General features: G+C 42.2%; 1 protein-coding gene across 1 annotated transcript in view; it reads right to left on the reverse strand.

Moving 5' to 3' along the window:
• The window catches only part of LOC110172679 (serine/threonine-protein kinase BRSK2), a 184,593-nt gene that overhangs the window by 49,697 nt on the left and 108,134 nt on the right, over positions 1-26,762 (reverse strand). Inside the window, exons 9-13 of the mRNA XM_055154360.1 lie at positions 26,095-26,126; positions 25,854-26,018; positions 21,877-21,974; positions 19,058-19,211; positions 6,304-6,363 (exon numbers count right to left, since the gene is read on the reverse strand). Of these exons, the coding sequence (XP_055010335.1) occupies positions 6,304-6,363; positions 19,058-19,211; positions 21,877-21,974; positions 25,854-26,018; positions 26,095-26,126 (509 nt within the window). The remainder of the gene's footprint in view (positions 1-6,303; positions 6,364-19,057; positions 19,212-21,876; positions 21,975-25,853; positions 26,019-26,094; positions 26,127-26,762) is intronic.

Below are 26,762 nucleotides of genomic sequence, written 5' to 3' on the forward strand. Positions count from 1 at the left end.
CCTGCTCTGCTCCTGCTCCTGCTGCTCCTGTCACTGCTCCTGTCTCTGCTCCTGCTCTGTCACTGCTCCTCACTCTGCTCTCTGCTCCTGTCTCTGCTCCTGCTCCTGTCACTGCTCCTGTCTCTGCTCTGCTCCTGTCACTGCTCTGTCACTGCTGTCCTGCTCCTGTCACTGCTCCTGTCTCTGCTCCTGTCACTGCTCCTGCTCCTGCTCTGTCTCCTCTGCTCCTGTCTGCTCCTGTCACTCTGCTCCTGTCACTGCTCCTGTCTCTGCTCCTCTGCTCCTGCTCCTGCTCCTGCTCTGCTCCTCTGCTCCTGTCTCTGCTCCTGTCACTGCTCCTGTCTCTGCTCCTGTCTCTGCTCCTGCTCCTGCTCCTGCTCCTCTGCTCCTGTCACTGCTCCTGCTCCTCTGCTCCTGTCTCTGCTCCTGCTCTCTGCTCTCTGCTCTCCTCCTGTCTCTGCCTCTGCCTCTGCTCTCCTGTCACTGCTCTGTCTGCTCCTGTCTCTGCTCCTGTCTGCTCCTGTCACTGCTCCTGTCTCTGCTCCCTGCTCTCTGCTCCTGTCTCTCTGCTCCTGCTCCTGTCCTGCTCTCTGCTCCTGCCTCTGCTCCTGTCTCTGCTCCTGTCTCTGCTCCTGTCTCTGCTCCTGCCTCTGCTCCTGCTCCTCCTGCTCCTGTCACTGCTCCTGTCTCTGCTCCTGTCTCTGCTCCTGCTCTCTGCTCCACTGCTCCTGTCTCTGCTCTCTGCTCTCTGCTCCTGTCCTGTCTGCTCCTGCTCCTGTCTCTTCTCCTGTCTCTGCTCTCCTGTCTCTGCTCCTGTCACTGCTCCTGTCTCTGCTCCTGTCACTGCTCCTGTCTCTCCTCTGCTCCTGTGCTCTGCTCCTGTCACTGCTCCTGTCTCTGCTCCTCCTGTCACTGCTCCTGTCTCTGCTCCTGTCTCTCCTGCTCTCTGCTCTCTGCTCCTGTCCTGCTCCCTGCTCCTGCTGCTCCTGTCTCTGCTGTCCTGTCTTCTGCTCCTGCTCCTCTGCTCCTGTCTCTGCTCCTGTCTCTCTGCTCCTGTCTTCTCCTGCTCCTCCTGCTCTCTCTGCTCCTGTCTCTGCTCCTGTCTCTCTCCTGCTCCTCTCTGTCTCTGCTCCTGTCTCTGCCTCCTGTCTCTCTGCTCTGTCTCTGCTCCTGTCTCTGCTCCTGCTCTGCTCCTGTCTCCTGCTCTGCCTCTGCTCTGCTCCTGCTCTGTCTCTGCTCTCTTCTCTGCTCCTGTCTCTCTGTCCTGCTCCTGTCTCTGCTCCTGTCTCTGCTCCTGTCTCTGCTCCTCTCTGCTCTGTCTCCTCCTGCCTCTGCTCCTGCTCTCTGCTCCTGCTCTTCTCTCTGCTCCTCTGCTCCTGTCTCTGCTCCTGTCTCTGCTCTCCTCTCTCCTGTCTCTCCTGTCTCTGCTCCTGCTCTCTGCTCCTGTCTCTGCTCCTGCCTCTGCTCCTGCTCTCTACTGCTCCTGCTCTCCTGTCTCTCTCTCTCTTCTCCTGTCTCTGCTCCTGCTCTCTCTCTCTGCTCCTGTCCTCTCTGCTCCTGTCTCTGCTCCTGTCTCTCTGCTCCTGCCTCCTGCTCCTGCTCCTCTCTCCTGTCTCTGCTCCTCTGCTCCTGCTCTGCTCCTGTCTCTCTCTGCTCCTGTCTCTGTCTCCTCCTGTCCCTCTGCTCCTGTCTCTGCTCCTGTCCTCTCTGCTCCTGCCTCTGCTCCTGTCTCTCTCTGCTCCTGTCTCTGCTCTGCCTCTGCTCCTCTCTCCTGCTCTCTGCTCCTGCTCTCTGCTCCTGTCTCTCTGCTCTCCTGTCCTCTGCTCCTGTCTCTGCTCCTGCTCTCTCTCCTGCTCCTGTCTCTGCTCCTGTCTCTGCTCCTGCCTCTGCTCCTGTCTCTGCTCCTGTCTCTCTGCTCCTGTCTCCTGCTGCCTCTGTCTCTGCTGTCTCTGCTCCTGCTCTGTCTCTGCTCCTGCTCTCTGCTCTGTCCTGTCTCTGCTCCTGCTCCTCTCTGCTCCTGCTCTCTGCTCCTGCTCTCTCTGCTCCTGCTCCTCTCTGCTCCTGTCTCTGCTCCTGTCTCTGCTCCTGTCTCTGCTCTCTCCTGTCTCTGCTCCTGTCTCTGCTCCTGCTCTCTGCTCCCTGTCTTGCTCCTGTCTCTGTCTCTCCTGCTCTTCTCTGCTCTCTCTGCTCCTGCCTCTGCTCCTGTCTCTCTGCTCCTGTCTCTCTCTCTGTCTCTGCTCCTGCTCTCTGCTCCTGCTCTGCTCCTGTCTCTGCTCCTGTCCTCTCCTGCTCCTGCTCTCTCTCTCTGCTCTCTGCTCCTGTCTCTGCTCCTGCTCTCTGCTCCTCTGCTCCTGTCTCTGCTCCTGTCTCTGCTCCTGTCTCTGCTCCTGTCTCTCCTCCTCTCTCTTGCTCCTGCCTCTGCTCCTGTCTCTGCTCCTGCTCCTGTCTCTGCTCCTGCTGCTCCTGTCTCTGCTCTCTCTGCTCCTGTCTCTGCTCCTGTCTCTTCTCCTGCCTCTGCTCCTGCCTCTGCTCCTGCTCTCTTCTCCTGCCTCTGCTCCTGTCTCTGCTCCTGTCTCTGCTCCTGTCTCTCTGCTCCTGTCTCTGCTCCTGTCACTGCTCCTGCTCCTCTGCTCCTGTCTCTGCTCCTGTCTCTGCTCCTGTCTCTCTCTGCTCCTGCCTCTCTCTGCCTCTGCTCCTGTCTCTGCTCCTGTCTCTGCTCTCTGCTCTGCTCCTGTCTCTGCTCCTGTCTCTGCTCCTGCTCTCTGCTCCTCTGTCTCTCTGCCTCCTCTGCTCTGCTGCTCCTGTCTCTGTCTCTGTCTCTCTGCTCCTGTCTCTGCTCCTGTCTCTGCTCCTGCCTCTGCTCCTGCTCTCTGCTCCTGTCTCTGCCCCTGCCTCTTCCTCGTGTGGGCGTGAGCTCTCGTCCTGAAGTATAATTACACAAAGACAGTCTGGACCAGCGTAAAGACAAAATCAAACACTTCATCATGTTTAAAGACGCGCGGCTCCACAGTTTAGTGTAATTTACCTCCTCGGTCCTTTCAGTGATACATCATAATTTACAGACTCCAGTGTAACGCCTCATGTGGAAATACTGGAATGAAGCTACAGTTACTGAATACAGTGACTTGGGCAACACCAGCAGCAGCAATACAATAAAAAAGTAACTGTCCTCTGCAAAATACATCTGTACAATTGTCTAAATCGACTCTGACCGGCCCGTTTAAGCTCATTTGGAATTACAAAATAAACATATTTGATCATTTTACCTCATTCATGGATTAAAGCTGCATTACTTTTATTTTTGAAGTGTTTTTTTCATGACTTTTTTTGTAAGGCGGTCTCACTTTTTCACTGCTGAGTCATAACATAAACTCTCCCCAGTCTGAGCAGCTCGTCAAAACAATGATATTTACTGCTTTTTTTTTTTATAAAGAAATTCAGTTCATATTGTGCAGAATTGAGTTAAGTGTTTTGGCTCGGCCCTCCACAATATTTTCTGTAAGTGTGCAGCTTTGTGTCACTTTCTAAGCGTTTGTAAAATCCCTCAGTCGTCCAGGAAGGGTCCATCGCAAAGCAGAGATTAAATTCTGTCAAGTGGACAAAATAAATAAATAAAAACATAAAATAATAATAATAATAATAATAATAATAATAATAATAATAATAATAATAATAATAATAATAATAATAATAATAATAATAATAATAATAATAATAATAATAATAATAATAATAACATACATTAATAAATTAATAATAATAAATAAATAAAAAACTGCTTTTGCCCAGTGACAGAATTGAATGTGTCCTATGAGTTTAATCGTGACTCCAGGGTTTAAGTTAAGCTCCTGTTTTCTCATGAGTTTTAGTTTGAAGGATTTGGAAACAGTTTTTACAGTTTCTGATAACTTCTTGTTCTTCCCCGAACTCACTCCAATAGTGAGAACGATTTACACTTGAAGCCCTGTGCACAGCAAAAACTGGAGGGTTAAAATTAATTGTTTTTAACACAGAAAGTGTTATTTTAACTATTTGAACGGTACATGGGGGTTTGAGTTGGGCTTATTTGAGAGAATTGATGTGGTTGAAGTTAATTCAACATCCCCTAGTGTTAATTTGGTTCCTCACACCCAACACTTCCACCTCCGGCGAGAGAGGAGACCAGTTTGAACCAGTCAGAGGCGGCGCTACCATTAGACAAAAGTAGTCAGCTGCATAGGGCCCCCAAACCTGGAGGGGCCCCAGACCAATTGTCCTCAGAGCCACAAATGACCGAGGCCTCAGAGTAATTAGATTTTCTCTCAATATGACATTAAATGAGAGTAGTTTACTTTTAAATAATAATAATAATAAAAATAATAATCATATATAATGGATGTAAGCAAAAATTTAATTGTACTAGCAAAAAAATAAAACTACTTTCAGTTCTGGTTTTCTTGTAGGGACCGAACTAATAAGACAAGTTTCCAGTCCACCATAATTCAAATAAATAGAGATGTGCATATCTCAAGAACAATGTGGAAAAACAGACAATAAATATAAAAAAAAAAAAAAAAAAAAAAAAAACACATTATACTGAGGGCCCCAAACTCAAGTTCACCTTGGGCCCCCAAATTGCCAACTCCACCACTGAAACCAGTTTTTTTTTTTCATAATTTCATCTTAAATGAACTAAAATAAAGTGTAAAAATAAAACACCTCTTTGTGTTGTTTAGTTAAATTAGAATAACTCTACAAAGTGTTATCTGTTTACTCTCAAAACATTAAAATAACTCGGGATTTCAGGGTTTAACAGGAACTTTGGTCCAGTTTTACTTGATTAACATTTCCAAAAATGTTAAATTAACTCTAGAACAGATTGGACTCATATAAACCCTGAGAAAATGTTTAACTCTCCACTTTTTGCTGTTTATAATTCTGTAGTCAAGGGAGAAGAAAAACTGCTGATTTTAATCTTTTTATTGAGATTGAAATTAACCCAAAAGTGCCCGAAACCAGGACTAAACCAGGACTAAACCAGGACTAAACCAGGACTAAACCAAGACTACACCAGGACTAAACCAGGACTAAACCAAGACTACACCAGGACTAAACCAGGACTAAACCAGGACTAAACCAAGACTACACCAGGACTAAACCAGGACTAAACCAGAGCTGAACTAGAACTAAACCAGGACTAAACCAGGACTAAACCAGAGCTGAACTAGAACTGAACCAGGATTAAACCAGGACTAAATCAGAGCTGAACTAGAACTGAACCAGGACTAAACCAAGACTAAACCAGGACTACACCAGGACTAAACCAGGACTAAACCAAGACTACACCAGGACTAAACCAGGACTAAACCAAGACTAAACCAAGACTACACCAGGACTAAACCAGGACTACACCAGGACTAAACCAGGACTACACCAGGACTAAACCAGGACTACATCAGGACTAAACCAGGACTACATCAGGACTACACCAGGACTATACCAGGACTAAACCAGGACTACCAGGACAAACCAGGACAAACCAGACTAAACCAGGACTAACACCAACAGGAAAACCAGGACTACACCAGGACTAAACCAGGACTAAACCAGGACTAAACCAAGACTAAACCAGTATTGAACCAGGATTAAACCAGGTCTAAACCAGAACTGAACCAGGTCTAAAACAGAGCTGAACCAGGACTAAACCAGGACTAAACCAGAACTAACGCAGAACTCATCCGGGACTAAACCAGGTCTAATCCAGGAATAAACCATGTCTAAACCAAAACTGAACCAGGTCTAAACCAGGTCTAAACTAGGACTAAACCAGGACTAAACAAGGTCTAAACCAGAGCTGAACCAGGACTAAACCATGACCGGAGCTCTGAACTGGTCCTTTTTCCTGCGGTCACCCGCTGGACCATTCTGGTTCAGTCCTGGTTCAGTCCTGGTCCTTCAGGTCACTATAGAACCGTCCTGCAGATATTTTGAGCCTGTGCAGTTTGTTTTCAGCTCCAGTTTGACATTGAAGTTGTAGGATTTTTTTGTTTTTTGTTATTTTTTAACAGGACGAACTGGTGCCCGCTCAAATGACAAACATTTCCATTCTAATCTTCTTCTTTTTTGAATATATTTTGAGCATTTAGAAGAGGCTCTAGTCGCAGCTCTGGACAGACGGTGAGGCAGTGAACATGCTCAGGGTCAAACAGCGCACACACAGACACAGTGAAAGTGAAACTAGGCCACGGGGAGATGGACGGACGGGTGCTCGATTAGAATGAGATGGACATGAGCCGGCGCTGGCTGGCCTGTAGGGGGCAGTACCTCTCCTCCTTGCTGCAGTTAGCGTTTGTGATATCCAAGCTTTTACTGAAAACAGATTTGCTAAAAAAAAAAAGTGAACGAACAGAAAAGAAAAAAAAAAAGAGGCAGGGGACAGAGAGAAAGAGAGCACAAAGTCAGGAGGAATCTACCCAGCATGCAACAGTACCGCAGGATGAGTCAGCAGCACCACACACACACATGCCAACGTCAGGGAAAACAATACACGCATCAAGAATCTCCGACTTCCGGTCATCGCGCAATTTATACTGGGAAGGATTTTCCAAAAAAAGTGAGCGTCAAACCTCCATGTTTGTTTTCCCAGTGAGATGTGTCGATCTTTTCAAGTCTTTTGAACCAAATCACTTTTGTTTCAGGTTCTGATATTGTCATATTTTAGTTTTGGGAAATCGGACTTCGTGATTGTGCGGTTGTTGGATCCTAACAGCGGAAAACGGCTCGAGAAACGGGCTTCAGAAGTTTGCGAAATCCATAACTGGTTCAGTCCTGGTTCAGCTCTGGTTTAGTCCTAGATCAGTCCTAATTCAGTCCTCGTTCAGTCCCAGTTTAGTCCTCTTTCAGTCTTGGTTTAGTCCCTGGTTTAGTCCTGTTTCAGTCCTGTTCAGTCAGTCCAGTTTCAGTCAGTCTGGGTCCTGTTTAGTCCTTTTAGTCCTGGTTTAGTCCTGGTTTAGTCCTAGATCAGTCCTAATTCAGTCCTCGTTCAGTCCTAATTCAGTCCTCGTTCAGTCCCAGTTTAGTCCTCTTTCAGTCTTGGTTTAGTCCCTGGTTTAGTCCTGTTTCAGTCCTGGTTCGGCCCTGGGTCCGGCCTGATTTAGTCCTGGTTTAGTCCTAGATCAGTCCTAATTCAGTCTCATTCAGTCTCTCAGTCCTCGTTTCAGTTTAGTCCTCAGTTTAGTCCTCTTTCAGTCTTGGTTTAGTCCTGGATTTAGTCCTGGTTTAGTCCTAGATTCCTCAGTCCTTTCAGTCCTCGTTCAGTCCTCGTTCAGTCCCAGTTTAGTCCTCTTTCAGTCTGGTTTAGTCCTGGTTTAGTCCTGGTTTTAGTCCTGGTTTCCTGTTTCAGTCCTGGTTCAGCCCTGGGTCAGGCCTGGTTTAGTCCTGGTTTAGTCCTAGATCAGACCTAATTCAGTCCTCGTTCAGTCCTAGTTCAGTCCCAGTTTAGTCCTCTTTCAGTCTTGGTTTAGTCCCTGGTTTAGTCCTGTTTCAGTCCTGGTTCGGCCCTGGGTCCGGCCTGATTTAGTCCTGGATCAGTCCTAATTCAGTCCTGGTTCAGCCCTAATTAAGTCCTGGTTTAGTCCTGATTTAGTCCTCATTCAGTCTTGGTTTACGCCCTTGTTCAGTCCTGGTTTAGTCCTCGTTCAGTCTTGGTTTAGTCCTGTTTTAGTCCTGGTTCAGCCCTGGGTCCGGCCTGATTTAGACCTGGTTTAGTCCTAGATCAGTCCTAATTCAGTCTTGGTTTAGTCCTGATTTAGTCCTCGTTCAGTCTTGGTTTAGTCCTGTTTTAGTCCTGGTGTCCTGGTTCATTTAGTCCTTGGTTTAGGCCCTGTTTAGTCCCTTTTAGTCCAGTCCTGTTTCAGCCCTGTTTAGTCCTGGTTCAGTCCTGGACTTCAGAAGTTTGCGAACTCCATAAATGCAAAAGTGAATCAGATGTGTGTGACTCAAACCTCTGTTCAAACTGTTTCTCTTCATAACAGAATTGAAAAATTAGTGAAAGGTGAAGGTGATGGGCAGGATTGATCCACAGGAAGAACCAAAAAGGAAACATTTGACTGACTAAGAAATCATCCCGAGTTTACAGTGAACATTTTGTATGTGGAGCGACAACAAAACAAAATCCCGATCCGTCGCTCAACCTTGGTTACGAATTTAAAAAAGTCAACGCCAAAGCAAAANGTTCAGTCCTGGTTCAGCTCTGGTTTAGTCCTAGATCAGTCCTAATTCAGTCCTCGTTCAGTCCCAGTTTAGTCCTCTTTCAGTCTTGGTTTAGTCCCTGGTTTAGTCCTGTTTCAGTCCTGGTTCAGCCCTGGGTCCGGCCTGATTTAGTCCTGGTTTAGTCCTAGATCAGTCCAAATTCAGTCCTCATTCAGTCCTCGTTCAGTCCCAGTTTAGTCCTCTTTCAGTCTTGGTTTAGTCCCTGGTTTAGTCCTGGTTTAGTCCTGGTTTAGACCTGTTTCAGTCCTGGTTCAGCCCTGGGTCAGGCCTGGTTTAGTCCTGGTTTAGTCCTAGATCAGACCTAATTCAGTCCTCGTTCAGTCCCAGTTCAGTCCAGGTTTAGTCCTCTTTCAGTCTTGGTTTAGTCCCTGGTTTAGTCCTGTTTCAGTCCTGGTTCGGCCCTGGGTCCGGCCTGATTTAGTCCTGGTTTAGTCCTGGATCAGTCCTAATTCAGTCCTGGTTCAGCCCTAATTAAGTCCTGGTTTAGTCCTGATTTAGTCCTCATTCAGTCTTGGTTTACGCCCTTGTTCAGTCCTGGTTTAGTCCTCGTTCAGTCTTGGTTTAGTCCTGTTTTAGTCCTGGTTCAGCCCTGGGTCCGGCCTGATTTAGACCTGGTTTAGTCCTAGATCAGTCCTAATTTCAGTCCCTTGGTTTAGTCCTGATTTAGTCCTCGTTCAGTCTTGGTTTAGTCCCTGGTTTAGTCCTGTTTTAGTCCTGGTTTGTCCTGGTTCAGCCCTGTTTTAGTCCTGGTTCAGCCCTAATTCAGTCCTGGTTCAGTCCTGGACTTCAGAAGTTTGCGAACTCCACAAATACAAAAGTGAATCAGATGTGTGTGACTCAAACCTCTGTTCAAACTGTTTCTCTTCCCAACGGAATTGAAAAATAGTGAAAGGTGAAGGTGATGGGCAGGATTGATCCACAGGAAGAACCAAAAAGGAAACATTTGACTGACTAAATCATCCCGAGTTTGCAGGGAACATTTTGTATGTGGAGCGACAACAAAACAAAATCCGATCCCTCACTCAACCTCAGTTATGAATTTAAAAAGTCAACACCAAAGCAAAAGTCACCAACTGTTCACCAAGAAACACCTTCCACTGCAAAGAGACCAAGACGTGATGTTGCTGTAAAACCACAAGAACAAGAAAGTGCAGCTCAGTCTGTTTGTCTTCTGCTCCTCTACATTAACAAACGGGATTTTGCTTTGTTGTTGCTCCACATACAAAATGTTCACTGTAAACTCGGGATGATTTAGTCAGAAAAATGTTTCCTTTTTGGTTCTTCCTGTGGATCAATCCTGCCCATCACCTTCACCTTTCACTATTTTTCAATTCTGTTGGGAAGAGAAACAGTTTGAACAGAGGTTTACAGTCACACACAACGACGACACAACGAGGACTAAACCAGGACTGAACCAGGTCTAAACCAGGACTAAACCAGAACTAAACCAGGACTAAACCAGGTCTAAACTAGGACTACACCAGGACTAAACCAGGTCTAAACCAGGTCTAAACTAGGACTACACCAGGACTAAACCAGGACTAAACCAGGTCTAAACCAGGTCTAAACCAGGACTAAACCAGGTCTAAACCAGGACTGAACCAAGACTGAACCAGGAATAAAACAGAACTAAACCAGGACTACACCAGGACTAAACCAGGTCTAAACCAGGACTAAACCAGGACTGAACCAAGACTGAACCAGGAATAAAACAGAACTAAACCAGGACTAAACCAGGACTAAACCAGGTCTAAACCAGGTCTAAACCAGGACTAAACCAGGTCTAAACCAGGTCTAAACCAGGACTAAACCAGGACTGAACCAGTTATGGATTTCGCAAACTTCTGAAGCCCGTTTCTCGAGCCGTTTTCCGCTGTTTGGATCCAACAACCGCACAGTTAACGACATCCGAATCAAATAACTAAAATACGACAATACCAGAACCAGAAACAAAAGTGAAATGGTTCAAAAGACTTGAAAAGATCCACTTTGACAACAGACACATCCCACTGGGAAAACAAACGTGGAGGTTTGATGCTCACTTTTTCTGAAAATCCTGGGCAGTATGAATCGCGCGATGACCGAAAGTCGGAGATTCTTGATGCGTTTGTAGAAACCAGTGCGACGGGGTTTGGGGACGGATCAGGCAGGCAGAGGGTTAGCGTAGACTTAGCGGAGGAGTGAACATGCAGGCTACACACAGCTCGCGAGTGCACAGCGCGTGAAAATGGCGCCAACCGCTATGATTAACCATGATTAACCAAGCTGGCAGCGGGAACTGTACTTTTATTTGTGTTTATCTCAGAGCAGGTATCTGTACTTTCTACTCCGCTACGTTTCTGAACAGGACTGAAAAGCAAAAATATATTTTTTTATGATAGTTTGCAGTGTTGGGGAGTAACAGATTACATGTACCAGAGTTATGTAATCAGAGTACAAATTATGAGTAACTGTATTCAGTTACAGTTACTGTTTCAGTGAGTGGTAATTTGGATTACAGTTACTTTGTTGAAAGAAATGGATTACACGGCGGGATTTTTTTTTTTTTTTTTCGGTAATTCCACTCATTGCTTGACACTAAAACCAGGTCTAAACTAGATCTAAACCAGATCTAAACCAGGTCTAAAATGGGTCTAAAACAGGACTAAACCAGGTCTAAACCAGGTCTAAACCAGGACTAAAACAGGACTAAAACAGGACTAAAACCAGGTCTAAACTAGATCTAAACCAGGTCTAAAATGGGTCTAAAACAGGACTAAAACCAGGTCTAAACCAGGTCTAAACAGGACTAAACCAGGACGAAAACAGGACTAAAATAGGACTAAAACCAGGTCTAAACCAGATCTAAACCAGGTCTAAACCAGGACTAAACCAGGTCTAAACAGGACTAAAACAGGTCTAAACTAGATCTAAACCAGATCTAAACCAGGTCTAAAATGGGTCTAAAACCAGGACTAAAACAGGACTAAAACCAGGTCTAAACCAGGTCTAAACAGGTCTAAAACCAGGACTAAACCAGGACTAAAACCAGGTCTAAACTAGATCTAAACCAGGTCTAAACCAGGTCTAAACCAGGACTAAAACAGGACTAAAACCAGGTCTAAACCAGGTCTAAAAAGGTCTAAAACCAGGACTAAACCAACGAAAACAGGACTAAAAAGGACTAAACCAGGTCTAAACTAGTCTAAACCAGGTCTAAACCAGGACTAAACCAGGCTAAAACAGGACTAAAACAGGACTAAACAGGACTAAAACTGACTAAAACAGGATTTAACAGGACTAAATCCTGCTGTGTGGACGTGTTTCCTCATCTTCTATCAATAATATTTTTAATTTGGTTCACTAAAGTCTGGACTTTTTATTTTTCTTTTATCAGACAAAACTTCTTCTGTTACTATTTCCTGGTCTTTGCTTCTCTACAGCAAATCAAGTAATCCAAAGTATTCAGATTACATTACTCACTTTAAGTAATTGAATGGATTATGTTACAAACTGCATTTTGGTGTATGTAATCTGTAATCTGTAGGGGATTACATTTTAAAAGTCTCCTTCCCAACACTGATAGTTTGACACCTGCTGAAAGGGTTTATTTGAGAAAACAACAAAAAATAGCTAAGAAAATGTGAATATTTCTAATAAAATTCTAACATTTAGCCGCCGTACTCAGTCATATTTCAGTCCATTACAGTCACTTCATCAAACTTTTATTTTGTACTTTGTTTAGGGTGACCAGACCCAAAAAAAAACACTGATTTGTTCTAGTTTTATTAAAAAAAATGTCCCCGATGACCCAATTTTTGACTAATTTTATACCTGACAAAACTAGGGATGCAACGATATTCGATATAAAACCGAACTGTCCGATACTGGTGTCACGATTCGATACACGTGTCTCTTCATGTGCGCTGTGTTGTCATTTATTTTGGTCCAAAAGTTAAACAGTTCTCGCAGCGTTCTCCTCAGACGCAGCAGAAAACAGCTCCGTAAAGACGTACAGCTGAAATATTTTAACAGAAGAGGTTTTAATCTTTCACTCACTTTTTATTTTACGTTGATGGACTCAGTAATGACAAAGATATTAACTTTTTAGAATCACTTTAGGCTTTACATCGGCTTTAATCAAACTCGCTTGCGACGCGACTCACGATATACATGATCTTTTTCTCACACTCTATCTCAGACATGTCAAACTCAGGCCCGGGGACCAAATTTGGCCCACGATATAATTATATTTGGCCCGTGAGATGATATCAAATAGAAGCTGCTCGCCGGCTACAGATAAACTATAGAGACATTATTTATTTAAAATTTATATTCTGCTTGTTCTGGATTCAATGTTTAAGCAAAACTATTATTAAACATTTATTTTAGTAAGAAAAGGTTTAACATGACATATCTCGAAAAAAAAAAAAAGAAAACATGCAGCTGCTGTTGAAATTTTCAATAAATATTTAGTTTATAATTTAATTTTGGCCTCTGTGGATTTGAGTTTCACACCCCTGATCGATCTCATAAGTTTTACACAGAAAACAGTCTGTTGAGACTAGGGATGGACATGATTAATCGTTTAATCGATAATTGATCATTAAGAATTTCATCGATTACGTTCATTTTAATCGACAAACCGAATGTAGGTTGTTGTGTGTGTTGTGTGTTGTGACCAAACAGGTGTGTACATGTGTCTCTGCATCAGAAGGAGCGAGACACAAACAGTGGGTCAGTCTGTAACGAACCGAAGCACAAATGTGGATTTAACGATGATTTGTACAAGAAATTCCACACTTTCCGTTGCGTTGGGACAAGTGTGAGTCCATGTGCACAGTGTATAAAGCAGCACATATGTTTCTGTGTCCAGTGGGAAAAAGTTTTACCAGGTGAGAGTCGTGCAATGTGGATGACGAGGCCCCGCCCCCCTCCCCCTGTACGGTGTCCTGGTTTTGACAAACACAAATCTGGTCACACTGACCTGTATTCACCTGAGTCATGTCTTTTAATCCGACAGAAGTTGAACCACATCAGCGACACAAGAGCTGGAGTTTTATCTTCGCTTAGTTTATGTAAATTAGTGATGTGGTTTTAAGTTTTCGTTTCTGTGAGATTTGAACAAATCTGAATTAAACACATTATAATGTCAAACGGGCTGATGTGGCTCTAGAGTCGTTATGTTTATATGTCGTAAAGTTGAATTTATTTATGCAGATTAGGAGTGCAGATAATAATAATAATGATGATCATTTTAATATAAAAACATTAATGATTAATCGATAATCGATCGTTAATTCTTCCGACGATCGATTAAGAAAATTTCATCGAATGCCCATCTCTAGTTGAGACATTTCCACGTAATATAACATAGTTTTAATGTCCAGAAAATTCATGTTAGAACTCAGTGTTTGTAAAAAGAGCAGGTGAGTGCGGGAGGAGCTGCTGTCTGTCTCTGCTGCTGCTGGAGACGAGGCAGAACAGCACCGACACACGAGCCGGAGTGAATCATGAGTGTATAAAAGAAGAGGACTAAGGCTACGTTCAGACTGCAGGGCTTAACGCTCAATTCAGATTTTTTTGTGAAATCCAATGTTTTTGCGAGGTCGTTCACATTTACAATTAAATGTGACTTGTATGTGACTCCAGTGTGAACAGTAAACGACCCGAAAGTGTCCCACATGTGACTGGAGACACGACGACGTCAACCGCAGCGAGCGTGATCTGTGTTTACGGAAGTTGTCCAAACATGGACACGAGCATTGAGCACCTGGAGATTTTACAGTTCCGGTTTCCGCCTGCTTCAGTGCAGAATAGTGACGTTTGTGTCTTGTTGATAACGTGTAGGTGGATGAATGCACTTTGGCCGTTCAGACTGAAGTCACATGTCAAAAGATCAGATATGTATCAGTTTCAGGAGCACATATCCAAGTGTCCTGGGTCACATTTGAAAAAATCGGATCTGTGCCGTTCAGACTGAAATTAAAAAATTGGATACAGGTCACATAGAAGCCAAAAAATCGGATTTGGGTCACTTCAGGCTGCAGTCTGAACGCAGCCTGAGTGAGTGTGACGTCACCCACAGCGCTCAGCTCCACTCAAATGAGGCTTGCGATGCTCATGGTTACAGGAGCCAATCTGGAGCCAGGATTTATGTTATGAATATGACATTTAGGACAGATAAAATAGCAAAAAAAAAAAGATCAGGATCATGTGTCGCGAGTTAATACGAACATTTTAGACCAAAACAACAAGGCTCACAGCAGCAGGTACAGAGAGAGGAGCCACAAGATCCAAATGTAACTTCCATTGGAGCCGGAGTCAGAAGGAGCCGGAAGAGCCTCCTGGAGCACTTCCTGTTTGGCACTCGGCGGCTACGGCGTTAACTCTGTCCGATCATATTTACGGTCTACAGTGTGAACGCAGCAAGAGGAGAGACACACTCAGGAGAAAAATAAATCATCAAATCCTCATTAACAAAGGAAAAGTCTGATAGTGTAACTCCCCTACGGCTCATATTAAGAGTCGACTGGCTCTGTTATAAAATATAAAATAGCCTCGGTTCTTATTTTCACTGAATCAAAATGCAGTAAATCATTGAACCAAATGAACTAAACACTTCACATATAAACTCCAGCTGTACAGTAGTTGTGCTGTGATGTATTGTCAGTGTTGGGAAGTTTACTTTTAAAATGTAATCCCCTACAGATTACAGATTACACACCCCAAAATGTAGTTTGTAACAGAAATCCATTAAATTACTTGAAGTGAGTCATGTAATCTGAATACTTTGGATTACTTGATTTGCTGTAGAGACGAGGAAATCTTCACATAAGAAGTTTTGTCTGGTAAAAGAAAATAAAAAAGCACAGACTTTATTTAACCGTATTAAAGACGAGGAGACACGGTTCACGCAGCAGGATTTAGTCCTGTTAAATCCTGTTTTAATCCTGGTTTAGTCCTGGTTTAGACCTGGTTTAAGTTCAGATCTAGTTTAGACCTGGTTTAGTCCTGGTTTAGATCTAGTTTAGACCTGGTTTTTAGACCTGGTTTAGATCTAGTTTAGACCTGTTTAGATCTAGTTTAGACCTGGTTAGATCTGTTTAGATCTAGTTTAGACCTGGTTTAGTCCTGGTTTAGATCTAGTTTAGACCTTGTTTAGATCTAGTTTAGACCTGGTTTAGTCCTGGTTTAGACCTAGTTTAGACCTTTAGACCTGGTTTAGACCTGGTTTAGACCTGGTTTAGACCTGGTTTAGACTAGTTTAGACCTGGTTTAGACCTGGTTTAGACCTGTTTTAATTTAGTTTAGTCCTGGTTTAGACCTAGTTTAGACCTGGTTTAGACCTGGTTTAGACCTGGTTTTAGACCTGGTTTAGACTTGTTTAGACCTTGTTTTAATCCTGATTTAGTCCTGGTTTAGTCCTGGTTTTAGACCTGTTTAGACCTGGTTTACCCCAAAATGTGAAAACAGGAAAATACCTCTGTGTAATCCATTTATTTCAACAAAGTAACTGTAATCCAATCACCACTCACTGAAACAGTAACTGTAACTGAATACAGTTACTCATCATTTGTACTCTGATTACTTAACTCTGGTACATGTAATCTGTTACTCCCCGACACTGTGTATTGTGTCTAACTTATGTAATGTTTCATTAACATCATAGTGTTGATTATCACAGACTGTAAATATGAGTGGACAGATCTAACGCTGGAGCCTCCGAGTGCCAAACAGGAAGTTCTCCAGGAGGCTCTTCTGGCTCCTTCTGACTCCGGCTCCAATGGACTTACATTAGGATCTTGTGGCTCGTCTCTCTGTACCTGCTGCAATGAGCCTCGTCATTTAAAATGTCTTAAAATGTTTGTATTAACCTGCGACACATGATCCTGATTTTTTTTTCTCTATGTTGTCCGTCAAAAAAATCCTTTTTATGAAATAGATCCTGGCCCCAGATTCGCTCCTGTAACCGTGAACATCTCGAGCCTCGTTTGAGCGACGCTGTGGGTGACGTCACACTCACTTAGTCCACTTCTTTTATACACTCTGTGGTTATTTCATACTAAAAATTACATGAGACTTTTTTTTTTGTGTGTGTGTGTCTTAAAACGTATCGAAATCAAGACACTTATCAAATCGTGGGAAAACCATATCGTTGCATCCCTAGTAAAGAAAGGCGTAATTTGACATTTGTTTAGGTAAAATACTGAAATGCTGATTAAAAATGACCAAAACTCAAAGAAAATGTGACTATACTGACTCATGTTCATCATGAATGAGCTGAGTGCAGAACAATTTTCCTTAATTACGCACTCGAGTCACAATTTTATTATTACCAACCAACCCAAACCAGAGATGTTCCAGTTTTTATTTTGAAAATCTGGTCACCCTAACCTTGTTATTTAAAAAAACCAAAACAAAACAAGGGAAACAGGGAACATTTCCAGATCCTGTATTAATACTGATCCACATTCAGGAAGTCTTACTCATTTCACCATCATGCTACAAACTTTAAACAGTCCAGGACACACATGCACTCTCTGTTAAAGGGACACGTCAGCAGCTACGGTTTAAGATTAAAAATAAAAAATAATAATAAAATAATCCCATGCTACTGCTGCAAAAAGCTGTGGTATCCCTTTAACACGCAGAACTTCCTCATGTTCCAACATTTTACAAGCAAATAGTTTCAGCATTTTTTGGCCAAAACAACTAAAAGAAGAAAATTAAAGAGGGAATATTCTGCTAAATAAAATTTTTGAAGTGTTCTACCAAGTTATAATGTTGTTTCCTTGCTAGAAATGTAAATGAGAAGTGGCCGTCCCCGCTCCCAGAGATTCAAAATCCAAATTTAAACATTTTAAATATGTTGTTATTGGGCAAATTCAGCATTTTTAAACCAACAAACAGTAACATGGGCTGTGTCCAAATGTCCACACGCAGCTCACTACAGTCGGGTCACGGGACTTTGGCGTCTGGATAAAAATAAAGTCGACTAAACTCTAATAAAACTCGATTTCTGTCATAAATAAAACTCAGATCAGACACAAGTGTTTATGGGCTAATAATAATCACACGAGTTTTTGATTTCCCGTAAAGGGACTGGATTATTTGCTTTTTGTGTGAGATGTGTAAATTATTAGTGCTGTTGTCAAGAGCGCAGTAATGGAGACCAAAACCAGTCTGAGACCACAGGGTCCTGAGACCAGGACAAGACCAAGACCTCTGATCAGGTCGAGATTGAGACAAGACAGAAATCACAGCCCATCAAGACCAAACTGAGACCATCTTTGTAATTTTTGAAATTTATTAGTATGTTACAGTTATTTTGGCACATTTATATCAATGTTGACTGAGTCCAAACATGGTTGAGTCCAAGACGAGACCAAGATTTTGAGACCAAGTTATTCTAAGAATTCTCATCCAGATCTTATGGTTAAAAATTGAAAACTTATGTTTAACTTGTGCAAAACAAAACAGCTATATTTCTGGGATACATCTAAAATCGGCAAAATTACCTTAAAGTTTAAAAAAATGATGATGAAATCAACATTATTAAATATTATTATCATTGTTAACAGCGTCACATGCAGGTGTGGCAGATGTATTACATCGTTTTCACTCCGTTGTCGTCTGGACGTGAATATTTATTGATCCGACACGTGTGGACATGAATTTTTTTCAACCCTCAAAAAAAAAAAAAAAAAATCCAGAGCGTTTTCGTGTGGACGTAACGTTCTTTAGACGTTTCCCATTCAGTCGTGTTGTGTCCAGTTAAACACGTGTCTCTGTACGCTGTTGTTTTCCCGACTCTCCCAGTGCATTGTGGTCTGTACTGCCCACTGATGCACACTACTTTTAAAAGGTGCATTGTGGGACATTTTGAGTGCTCTACTTTTTCACCAACTGGACATTCAGACAAAAAATTGCTCTGAGTAGAGAACAGTGTGGACATTCAGACACAGCCGTGGTGATCTAAACGTGTTACAGTTAAAACCCCACAGAAGTTTAATACTCCCTCTTTAATAACCTTAAATATTTTGTGCACATGCTGTTTCGTACTCTGTAAAATCGTGAAATAGAAAAAAACGAGGCCCTCAAAAAGTACAAAATAATTAAAAGTCTTTAATGCCACATGGCAGATAAACTTTAAATCACGCCAACGAGTTCAGGCCCTTCAACCTTCATCATGAACAAACATGAACAAACATGAACAAACATGAACAAACATGAACAAACATGAACAAACATGGACAAACATGAACAAACATGAACATTCACACAGACGGTGGCTCCTTCTTTTCTGCACTAAACTAAAACTAAAACACAACAATACCCACACCAGTCCATCTTTCCCACAATCAGGGAATAATTTAGATCCATAAAATGCTTCTTTATCTTTAAACGTTTCCCACAATTCATCAAACATTTGCCCTGATGAAGGTTGAAGGGCTGGAACACGTTGGTGTGATTTTAACTTTATCTGTCATGTGGCATTAAAGACTTTTAATTACTTTGTACTTTTTGAGGGACTCAGCTTTTTCAACTTTGTATACTGAAAAAGTATACTTAAAATTTCAGCAACTAAAATTCTGAATAAAAATAATTCAAACATCTTTTTTTCAGAGTTAAAAAATTCAAAGTGAGAAATTCTGCATTTTGAATTTAACATTCAAAATGTAATGGAACAAATGATCTTCTTATAGTCACATCACACACAGGTCAGAGCCTTTAAACTAACACAACATCACAACCTCCAGACTTTATTTTTCCCGTGAGCCTTTTCGACTCCTCCCACAGCGCCCGACTATGACATCACCCTCACCTCTGCCCGTGATTGGCCATGTCGAGCGCCCGTCGCACCGGCACAGGAGACCCGCCCTCCGTCACCGTCAGCACCTCCATGGACTTCCTCTCCGGGCGCCGCTTCCCGTGACGACTCAGCATCGGCGAATCCACGCGCTTCCTCGGCGGGTCTGCTGGGGTCACAAGAGTACAGGACAGTAACCACCTTTACATGACGTCTTTTCATTCTGAATTCATTGGTCTGAATTAAATAGTTTGGAATTAAAATATTCTCCTTCAAGTTTATATGGAAATAATAATTCAGAATTGAGGTTTACATGGAAAATTATTTAAATCGTCTTTTGTCATTTTATGTCATTTTATTTATATAGCACATTTAAAAACAACCATAACAAGTTGCACCAAAGTGCTTTACAGCATGAAACACAACATAATGAAAACACTAACACAAATATAAAATGTTACATAGACGAGTTACTTGATGCATAAAAATAATAGTTTAAAATAGAGCTCATGGGCTGTTAAATGCCATCTTGAAAAAATTTGTTTTTAGGAGGGTTTTAAAGTGATATAGGGAGGAGCAAGATCTCAGGGGAAGAGGGAGGGAATTCCAAAGCTTGGGGGCAACAACAGAGAAGGCTCGACCTCCCCTGGTTTTGAGGCGGGATGGTGGGATGGACAGGAGGTTGAGCGAGTTTGACCTGAGAGACCGAGAGGCTGTGGGGGGTTAAAAGATCAGTGATGTATTGTGGCGCAAGTGAGTTAAGTGATTTAAAAACAAATAATACAATTTTAAAATCAATTCTGTATTTAACAGGTGACCAGTGGAGTTGGGCGAGGATGGGTGTAATATGGTCTCTCTTTTTGGAACCGGTGAGCGTCTGGCAGCAGCATTTTGAATTAACTGTGACCTGTTGATGGAGGATTGTGGGAGGCCTGAATATAGTGCATTACAATAGTCCAGTCTATTTGTTACAAAGGCGTGAATGAGTGTCTTTATTTAATTACACTCAGCATCTGGGGTTGGGTTTTTCATTTGACAGGGACACAAACATATTTGGGTCAAGTGGTAACGGAGGGAAACAGGGCAGATTTTTATTATTCAGAAACTAGAGGAACTATTGAAATAAGTAAAGTATCAGAATGTAGGAAAGAGTTACACTCCAACAGGGTCAAGTTAAACCTGTGATATTCTTTCAAGTTGTTGACAAAAATAAAAAAACTCATGTTGGTAACGGAGGGAATGAAATATGCAGCACTTTTTGGGCAATAAATCCAAACAGTGATAACTCTTGGTTCTCACTTACATATCCTTAACAAACTGGTTTGAATATTTGCTTCATATAGTTTTCTACCATATGGTACAAGATTAGGCTGAAAAACCTCTTACTTTTTGACTCATGAGATTTTTTATTAAGAAAGGTCATGGTAACGGAGGGAAAAGTAACGGAGGGAAAATTGTACAAACAAGTAGAAGGTGCAGGATTTTACATCATTTGTCGCTTTTTTCTTCTGAATACTTTAATATTACTTCAAAATGAAAGAAACTATTTCTATAAAATATGTCAGTCCTTCCAAGCAAATTTTTATCACATTATTATAATATTACATTATTATTATTTTTTTTTTTTTAAATCATGAACCTTCATCAACAGTTCAAAGATGGAATAACACAAGATATGATGAAATACATCCATTTATTTACATGATTTTCAGGTCTTTGAAATTTGGGAAATAATTTTTGTTCCATGTTTCATACATGGTCTGTTTAAAACATATGGAACTTTAGAACCAAAAATGGTACAGAAAAAAGGTCAACAGTTTGATAAACTAGAGAACATATGTATCTGTTCAATACATTTTTATATCAGATGAATTAACTTGAATGTTTTGGTCTTGTTGTTTACTTCTGCTTGACTGGGCCCTTTTACATCGACCGGGAGAAAGTGGATGAAAGTATGAAGCCAGGACTGATGGAGCCGGATCGTCCGGTTTGTGTCAAAAGGGCGACAAACAAACAAGTAGGGCTAGTATCATTAAGAAGTTGCCGATACAGTGAGCTTTCGATTCAATATGATATATTTCAAACCGATTCAATATGTACAATAAAAATTAAAAGCTAAATCATGTCTGTGATACTTTGTTAAATCACGTCTTCTTGTGCAAAGTTCATATGAAACACAAACATTTTAATCATCAAAACAGTCAAAATGTCAAATGTGTCGCATAAACGAGCAACAAAACTGTAGCTCTGTAACAAAATAATTTAGAAAAATACACCAAAAAATATATTGATACAGCAGCCCATGATATCGATACTGTATCATCACATTAAATTATATATATTGATGTTTTGATATTTTTGGACATCCCTACCAACAACGCGCAGGCGCTGATCGACCGGAATTATTTTTAAGAAGAATAAACTTTTACACGATCGAGAAACAAATTCATTCGGCTTTAAAATCTTTTTCATTAGGAATTAAGTATTTACATGGTCTTTTTTAAAGCGGAATATATTTTTATTCAGAATTAAATCATTTTTATTCGGAATTAAAGCTCTCATGTAAACGTGGGAATTCTGACTTTTCCAGAACAAACTGCAAACTTTTCCTGAACAGACGAGATTTAAGGATGTTTGTAACTGTCTTGGGCTTGTCTGAAATACCTCAGGGGTCTCATATCAAAGTAGAGACTAAACTTGATTTAAACCCAGGATTTAACTTAGCCTAGACCAGAACTAAACCAGGTCTAAACCAGGACCAAGCTACAGCTATATCAGGACTAAACCAGGCCAAAGTCTCTACAAGTGTGAACGTGTGAATCTGTGATAAATACCGATCTCATTTCTGGGCGGCAGGTTCTGGTCCTCCTGACTCGGGAATCTCTCTTTTCGGTCCAGCAGCAAGAAGTAGATCATCTTCTCCTGATTCTCACTGAAACACACGAGAAAAAAATCAGCGGCAGGTCCAGACCGAAGTGAGCGAAGGTGCATTTTAGTTTCAAACGGGCTGCTGAAGTCTGGACTGTTTCTTTTAGGGTCATTGTTAATCTCGCCGCAATTGAGCGTCAAGGCTTTACACATGAGCAGTGCACGTTTTTGCAGACCTGTAGACCTCACCTAAACGAGGAGCAGACTGGGATCAAAAAACAGCCCTGGACTTTTCTTCCACAAATCAGCCCACGGCCGCACTTTTTCCAGAACGTACAGATTTCCAGTCCGCCCCTGGACCTGACACATTCGCAGAGCATTCTACATCGTTCTGTCCCATTTCTTTTTTTTTTTTTCAGTCACAGAGACCTGAGCAGCCTGAGCAGATACTTCCAGACTCATCTTTCCTCCAGGTCTTCAGGAGGTTCCAGAGGTGTTCCCAGACCAGCCCAGAGACACAGTCCCTGCAGCGTGTCCCGGGTCCTCCCCTGAACACCTCCCCAGAGACGCTCCACAGACGTTAGAGCCTCCTCAGCTGGTTCCTCTCCTCAGTCGCTCTCTGTCTCTAAAGGAGCAGAGTTTTACTGTATTTGCAGCTGAGGGAGGGTGATTCTAACTGTAGGCACTGCACACTCTGAACCTCTGTTACTCAATGTGTTGTTTACATTCATTTTGTGTTTTCTCTTGAGTTTCAGGCGATTTTAAAACTTTTTTTCCCCCCAGCGTGACGGTTTTGTTGCATGTATTCATAAGTTATATATTGTCCCTTACTCGTCTGAAGGTCTTTGGTGAGTTTGGCTTCTGCATAATTTAAATACTGGTTTATGTTATTAGGTACGACGGAGTATAAGGGTCAGATAAAAAAAAAAAAAAAGATGCTGGCGATACGAGAATAAAGTCGTAACATTTCGACATTAAAGACGTAATTTTACAAGAATAAAGTCAGATTTTTTGCGAGAATAAAGTCGTAAACTTACGAGAATAAAGTAGTAATTTTACGAGAATAAAGTCGTAGTCAAAATAAAGTGTAATATTAGGAGAAAATCGGCTGCTCGGAAAGTCTGAGTGGAGAATGGAGAATTTGGAGCATTTTGTAAAGGAGAAGAATCCGTGTATCATTCGTTCATTCGACTGAACAAGGACTGAATCAGGACTAAACCAGGTCCGGAACCAAACCAGAAAGACCAGGATTGAGACCGGGACCGGACCAGGACTGAAAACGGTTTAGTCCTGGTTTAAGTCACGGAAATGGGAAATGGCGTTTTCGTGACTTTAAAATGCGATGCGGGACTAATGCGCCGCATACGGACTGAACCAGGACTAAACCGTTTTCAGTCCTGGTTCAGTCCTGGTCAGTCCGGTCTCAATTCAGTCCTGGTCTCAGTTCTTGTCCTAAGTCCTGGTTCAGTCCGGGTCTGGTCTCGGACCTCGTTCAGTCCTGGTTCAGTCCTGGTTCAGTCCTGGTTCAGTCCTGGTTCAGTCCTGGTTTAGTCCTGGTTTAGTCCTGGTTTAGTCCTGGTTCAGTCCGGAGGCGCAAATAATGAAGAAAATTGTTGGTTTTCTTATTTTTGGTTTTATATTGAAAAACAAGGTTCTTCTTCTGCCGCATTTTTCACTTTGACTTTGATTTTATTACGACTTCAATCTCATAATATTACGACTTTAATGTTGAAATGTTACGACTTTATTCTCGTAGCGCCAGCATGTTTTTTTTTTTTTTTTTATCTGACCCTTATACTCCGTCGTAATTAGGTTATTTTTTCAGACCAAGAGTTTGTTTTCATATCTGACAGTTTCGCTCTTCCTCAGGGTTACACCTTTATCATCAGAAGACCCCCTAGTCAGAAAGCCCATGTCTTGAAATGGCAAACATTCTGTCATCCTGTGGCCAAGGTCAAGGTCACAGTGATCTACGAAACATACATACTGAAACAACCTTAGTATGGTAATAAAATGTGTATAAAAATAACAGCACCAGACATTAGGGTTAGATTTGTGTCTGGCTTTTGAAGTTTGACCATGTGAAACTTTAAATGGCTGCTGTGACCTTGGAAAATGGATCAAGGTCAAATGGCTGGTATGGGACAAAGGTCATGGTAGGGATAATAATTTGGCATAGTGAAAAGGATCTTGTTGTAAAAATCCTTTATATTATATATAAGCAAATCTATTCCCCATTGAAATTGCATTGGAAAAGTGAACTTTGCCCTATAAGATCCACAAAGTAGGTCACTGTGACATAATTCAAGAATTGGAAAGAGCTATTACCCTCAGGTATCTAAAGACATTCATATGGACTCTGTAAGACAAACAGTTTAGATTTGTCCAGCCATGGTTAAGACGGACGGATGGACGCCGGACAATGGGTAAAAATGCCTTACAGTCGGCCCTTTTCAATACGAGCAGGCGAGATACCCAGACCAGGAGCATTTTTATGACACGCCTAAATAGTACATATACTTTGAGCTGAGCTAAAAATATCAAGGCCTCTAAGGCTGCGTTCAGACTGCAGCCTGAAGTGACCCAAATCAGATTTTTTTTGGCCCCTATGTTCCTGTATCTGATCTTTTATTGACAGTCTGAACCGACACAGATCTGATGTTTTCAAATGTGACCCAGGACACTTGGATATGTGCTCCTGAAACTGATACATATCTGATCTTTTGACATGTGACTTCAGTCTGAACGGCCAAAGCTCATTCATCCACCTACACGTTATCAACAAGACACAAACGTCACTATTCTGCGCTGAAGTAGGTGAAAATTGTTAATGAACTCTGTGTCACTGAAGTGAAGCACATCACCACTCATCACTCTTGGCTCATCTCCACATCCACACGTTCCTTTAAACAGACTGAACCACAAAACGCCACGACCAAAAACCTTCTCCTTCTCAATCTCCGCTTTAAAACAAGTAAGTTGTTCATGTTCTGGCTCCGGTACGAGAGGAACTTTAAAATCTCCAGGTGCTCGATGCTGCGTCCATGTTTGGACAACTTCAGTAAACACAGAGACGCTCGCTGCGGTTGACGTCGTCGTGTCTCCAGTGTCACATGTGGGACACTTTCGGGCCGTTTAATGTTCACACTGGAGATCAAATACAAGTCGCATTTAATTGGAAATGTGAACGACCTCGCGAAAACATCGGCTTTCACAAAAAAATCGTAATTGAGCGTTAAGCCCTGCAGTCTGAACGTAGCCTTATTTTCAATTTGTTCGCAAAATTGGAAGTTCGTATAAAAATTAATGTCTTTATGAACTTTGAGGTGAAAATTTGGAAAATACCCTACAAGATCTGTGGTATGCTGAAAACACGACCTGAACATGGATTTTCTGACTAGAGGGTCTTCTGATGATGAGGCTGACCTCCTTCCTCAGAGTCACGTGACGTTGTTGTGACGTGTCGGCTCAGCTGATTTAAACAGGTTTTGGCGGCGTCTTCCCACTCGTCCCGGTTTATATTCCCGTGGGCACTGCGGCACGTCGCTGGATTAAAGAGGCAATCGAAATCACGAAAAGTGCCCACGGGACTATAAACCGGGACGAGGGGGCTTTTTTACTCTCACACACCTGGGATTCTGTCCTGAGGAAGTGGGACTGCAGGTGGCGCTGTCGTCCTGCCTCCACCGGTAGGAAGACGGCGCCAAAACCTGTTTGAATCATCTGAGCGACAAGTCACAGCAACATGACTCTGAAGAAGAGCGCTAGTGAGCAGTCGAAACTGTCAGGTATGAAAACAAACTCTAAAAAAGAACCTAACAAAATTATGGGAAGACCAAATGAACCTTATTGGACTAAATACTGGTTTGTTACACATGTTTCCACAGGTTGTACATTGTTTTATTCTTTGTATTCATGAGTTACACGTTGTTTTGTCTCTTACTCGTCTGAGAGCAGGTCTTTGGTGAGTTTGTCCTTGTCTCTGAAGCAGCCCAGTGAGTGCATACTCTCCAGGACATCCGGGTCGATGTCCTCCGCAGCACACAGGGTTTTAATGGACACTTTCCTGGGCACCGGCTGCTCCGGCTCCGGCTCGTTCTTCCCCGCCCTGAGACACAAAAACTCACATTTACAACACAACCAAAGAGAAGAGTTAATCTGCCAAACAAGAGAAAAATACTCACAGGTACCACGTGTGCTTCTGAATCTGCTCTAACTGTGAACACACAACAAGATGTTATTAGTTACAAAGGACTTTTATTTTGTATTTTCATGCAGAATGTCACTTTAAAAGGCCCGAATTACGCTATTTTCATATCTGTGTCATAAAGTTTTACGCTTGAAATCCTTATTTAGTAATTTCCTTCTCTCTGAGCTCTCAAATAACACTTGGTTTGAATTTTCCAAGATTGTTACATCACAGGTAAAAGTCCTTCTGCACGGTTTTTTAAGTCCCTAAATCAAAATCTAGAGTATTTCTGCCAACAAATTGTGTTTATTCAAACTGTGTGCTTGTGTTAGGACGTCAGAAAAGGACACATGCTCTAGACTTTGTTATTTTTTCAATTGTAATTCCAACAACTGGCAGTGGGTGGAGTAGGAACAAGGGTTTTATTTTCTGGAGATAAACATTATTTTAAGTTCTAAATCATGATCTAATACATGCGTCAGGATTTTCGGACTTCCGGTCATCGCGCAATCCATACTGGGAAGGATTTTTCGAAAAAGTGAGCATCAAACCGCAATGTTTGTTTTCCCAGTGGGATGTGTCTATTGACAAAGTCGATCTTTTAAGAAATCATTCCAAGTTTACAGTGAACATTTTGTATGTGGAGCGACAACAAAGCAAAAT

This window comes from Boleophthalmus pectinirostris, unplaced genomic scaffold, assembly GCF_026225935.1.
Source record: "Boleophthalmus pectinirostris isolate CB_2022bp ecotype Guang Dong unplaced genomic scaffold, ASM2622593v1 HiC_scaffold_19, whole genome shotgun sequence".
NCBI lineage: Eukaryota > Metazoa > Chordata > Actinopteri > Gobiiformes > Gobiidae > Boleophthalmus > Boleophthalmus pectinirostris.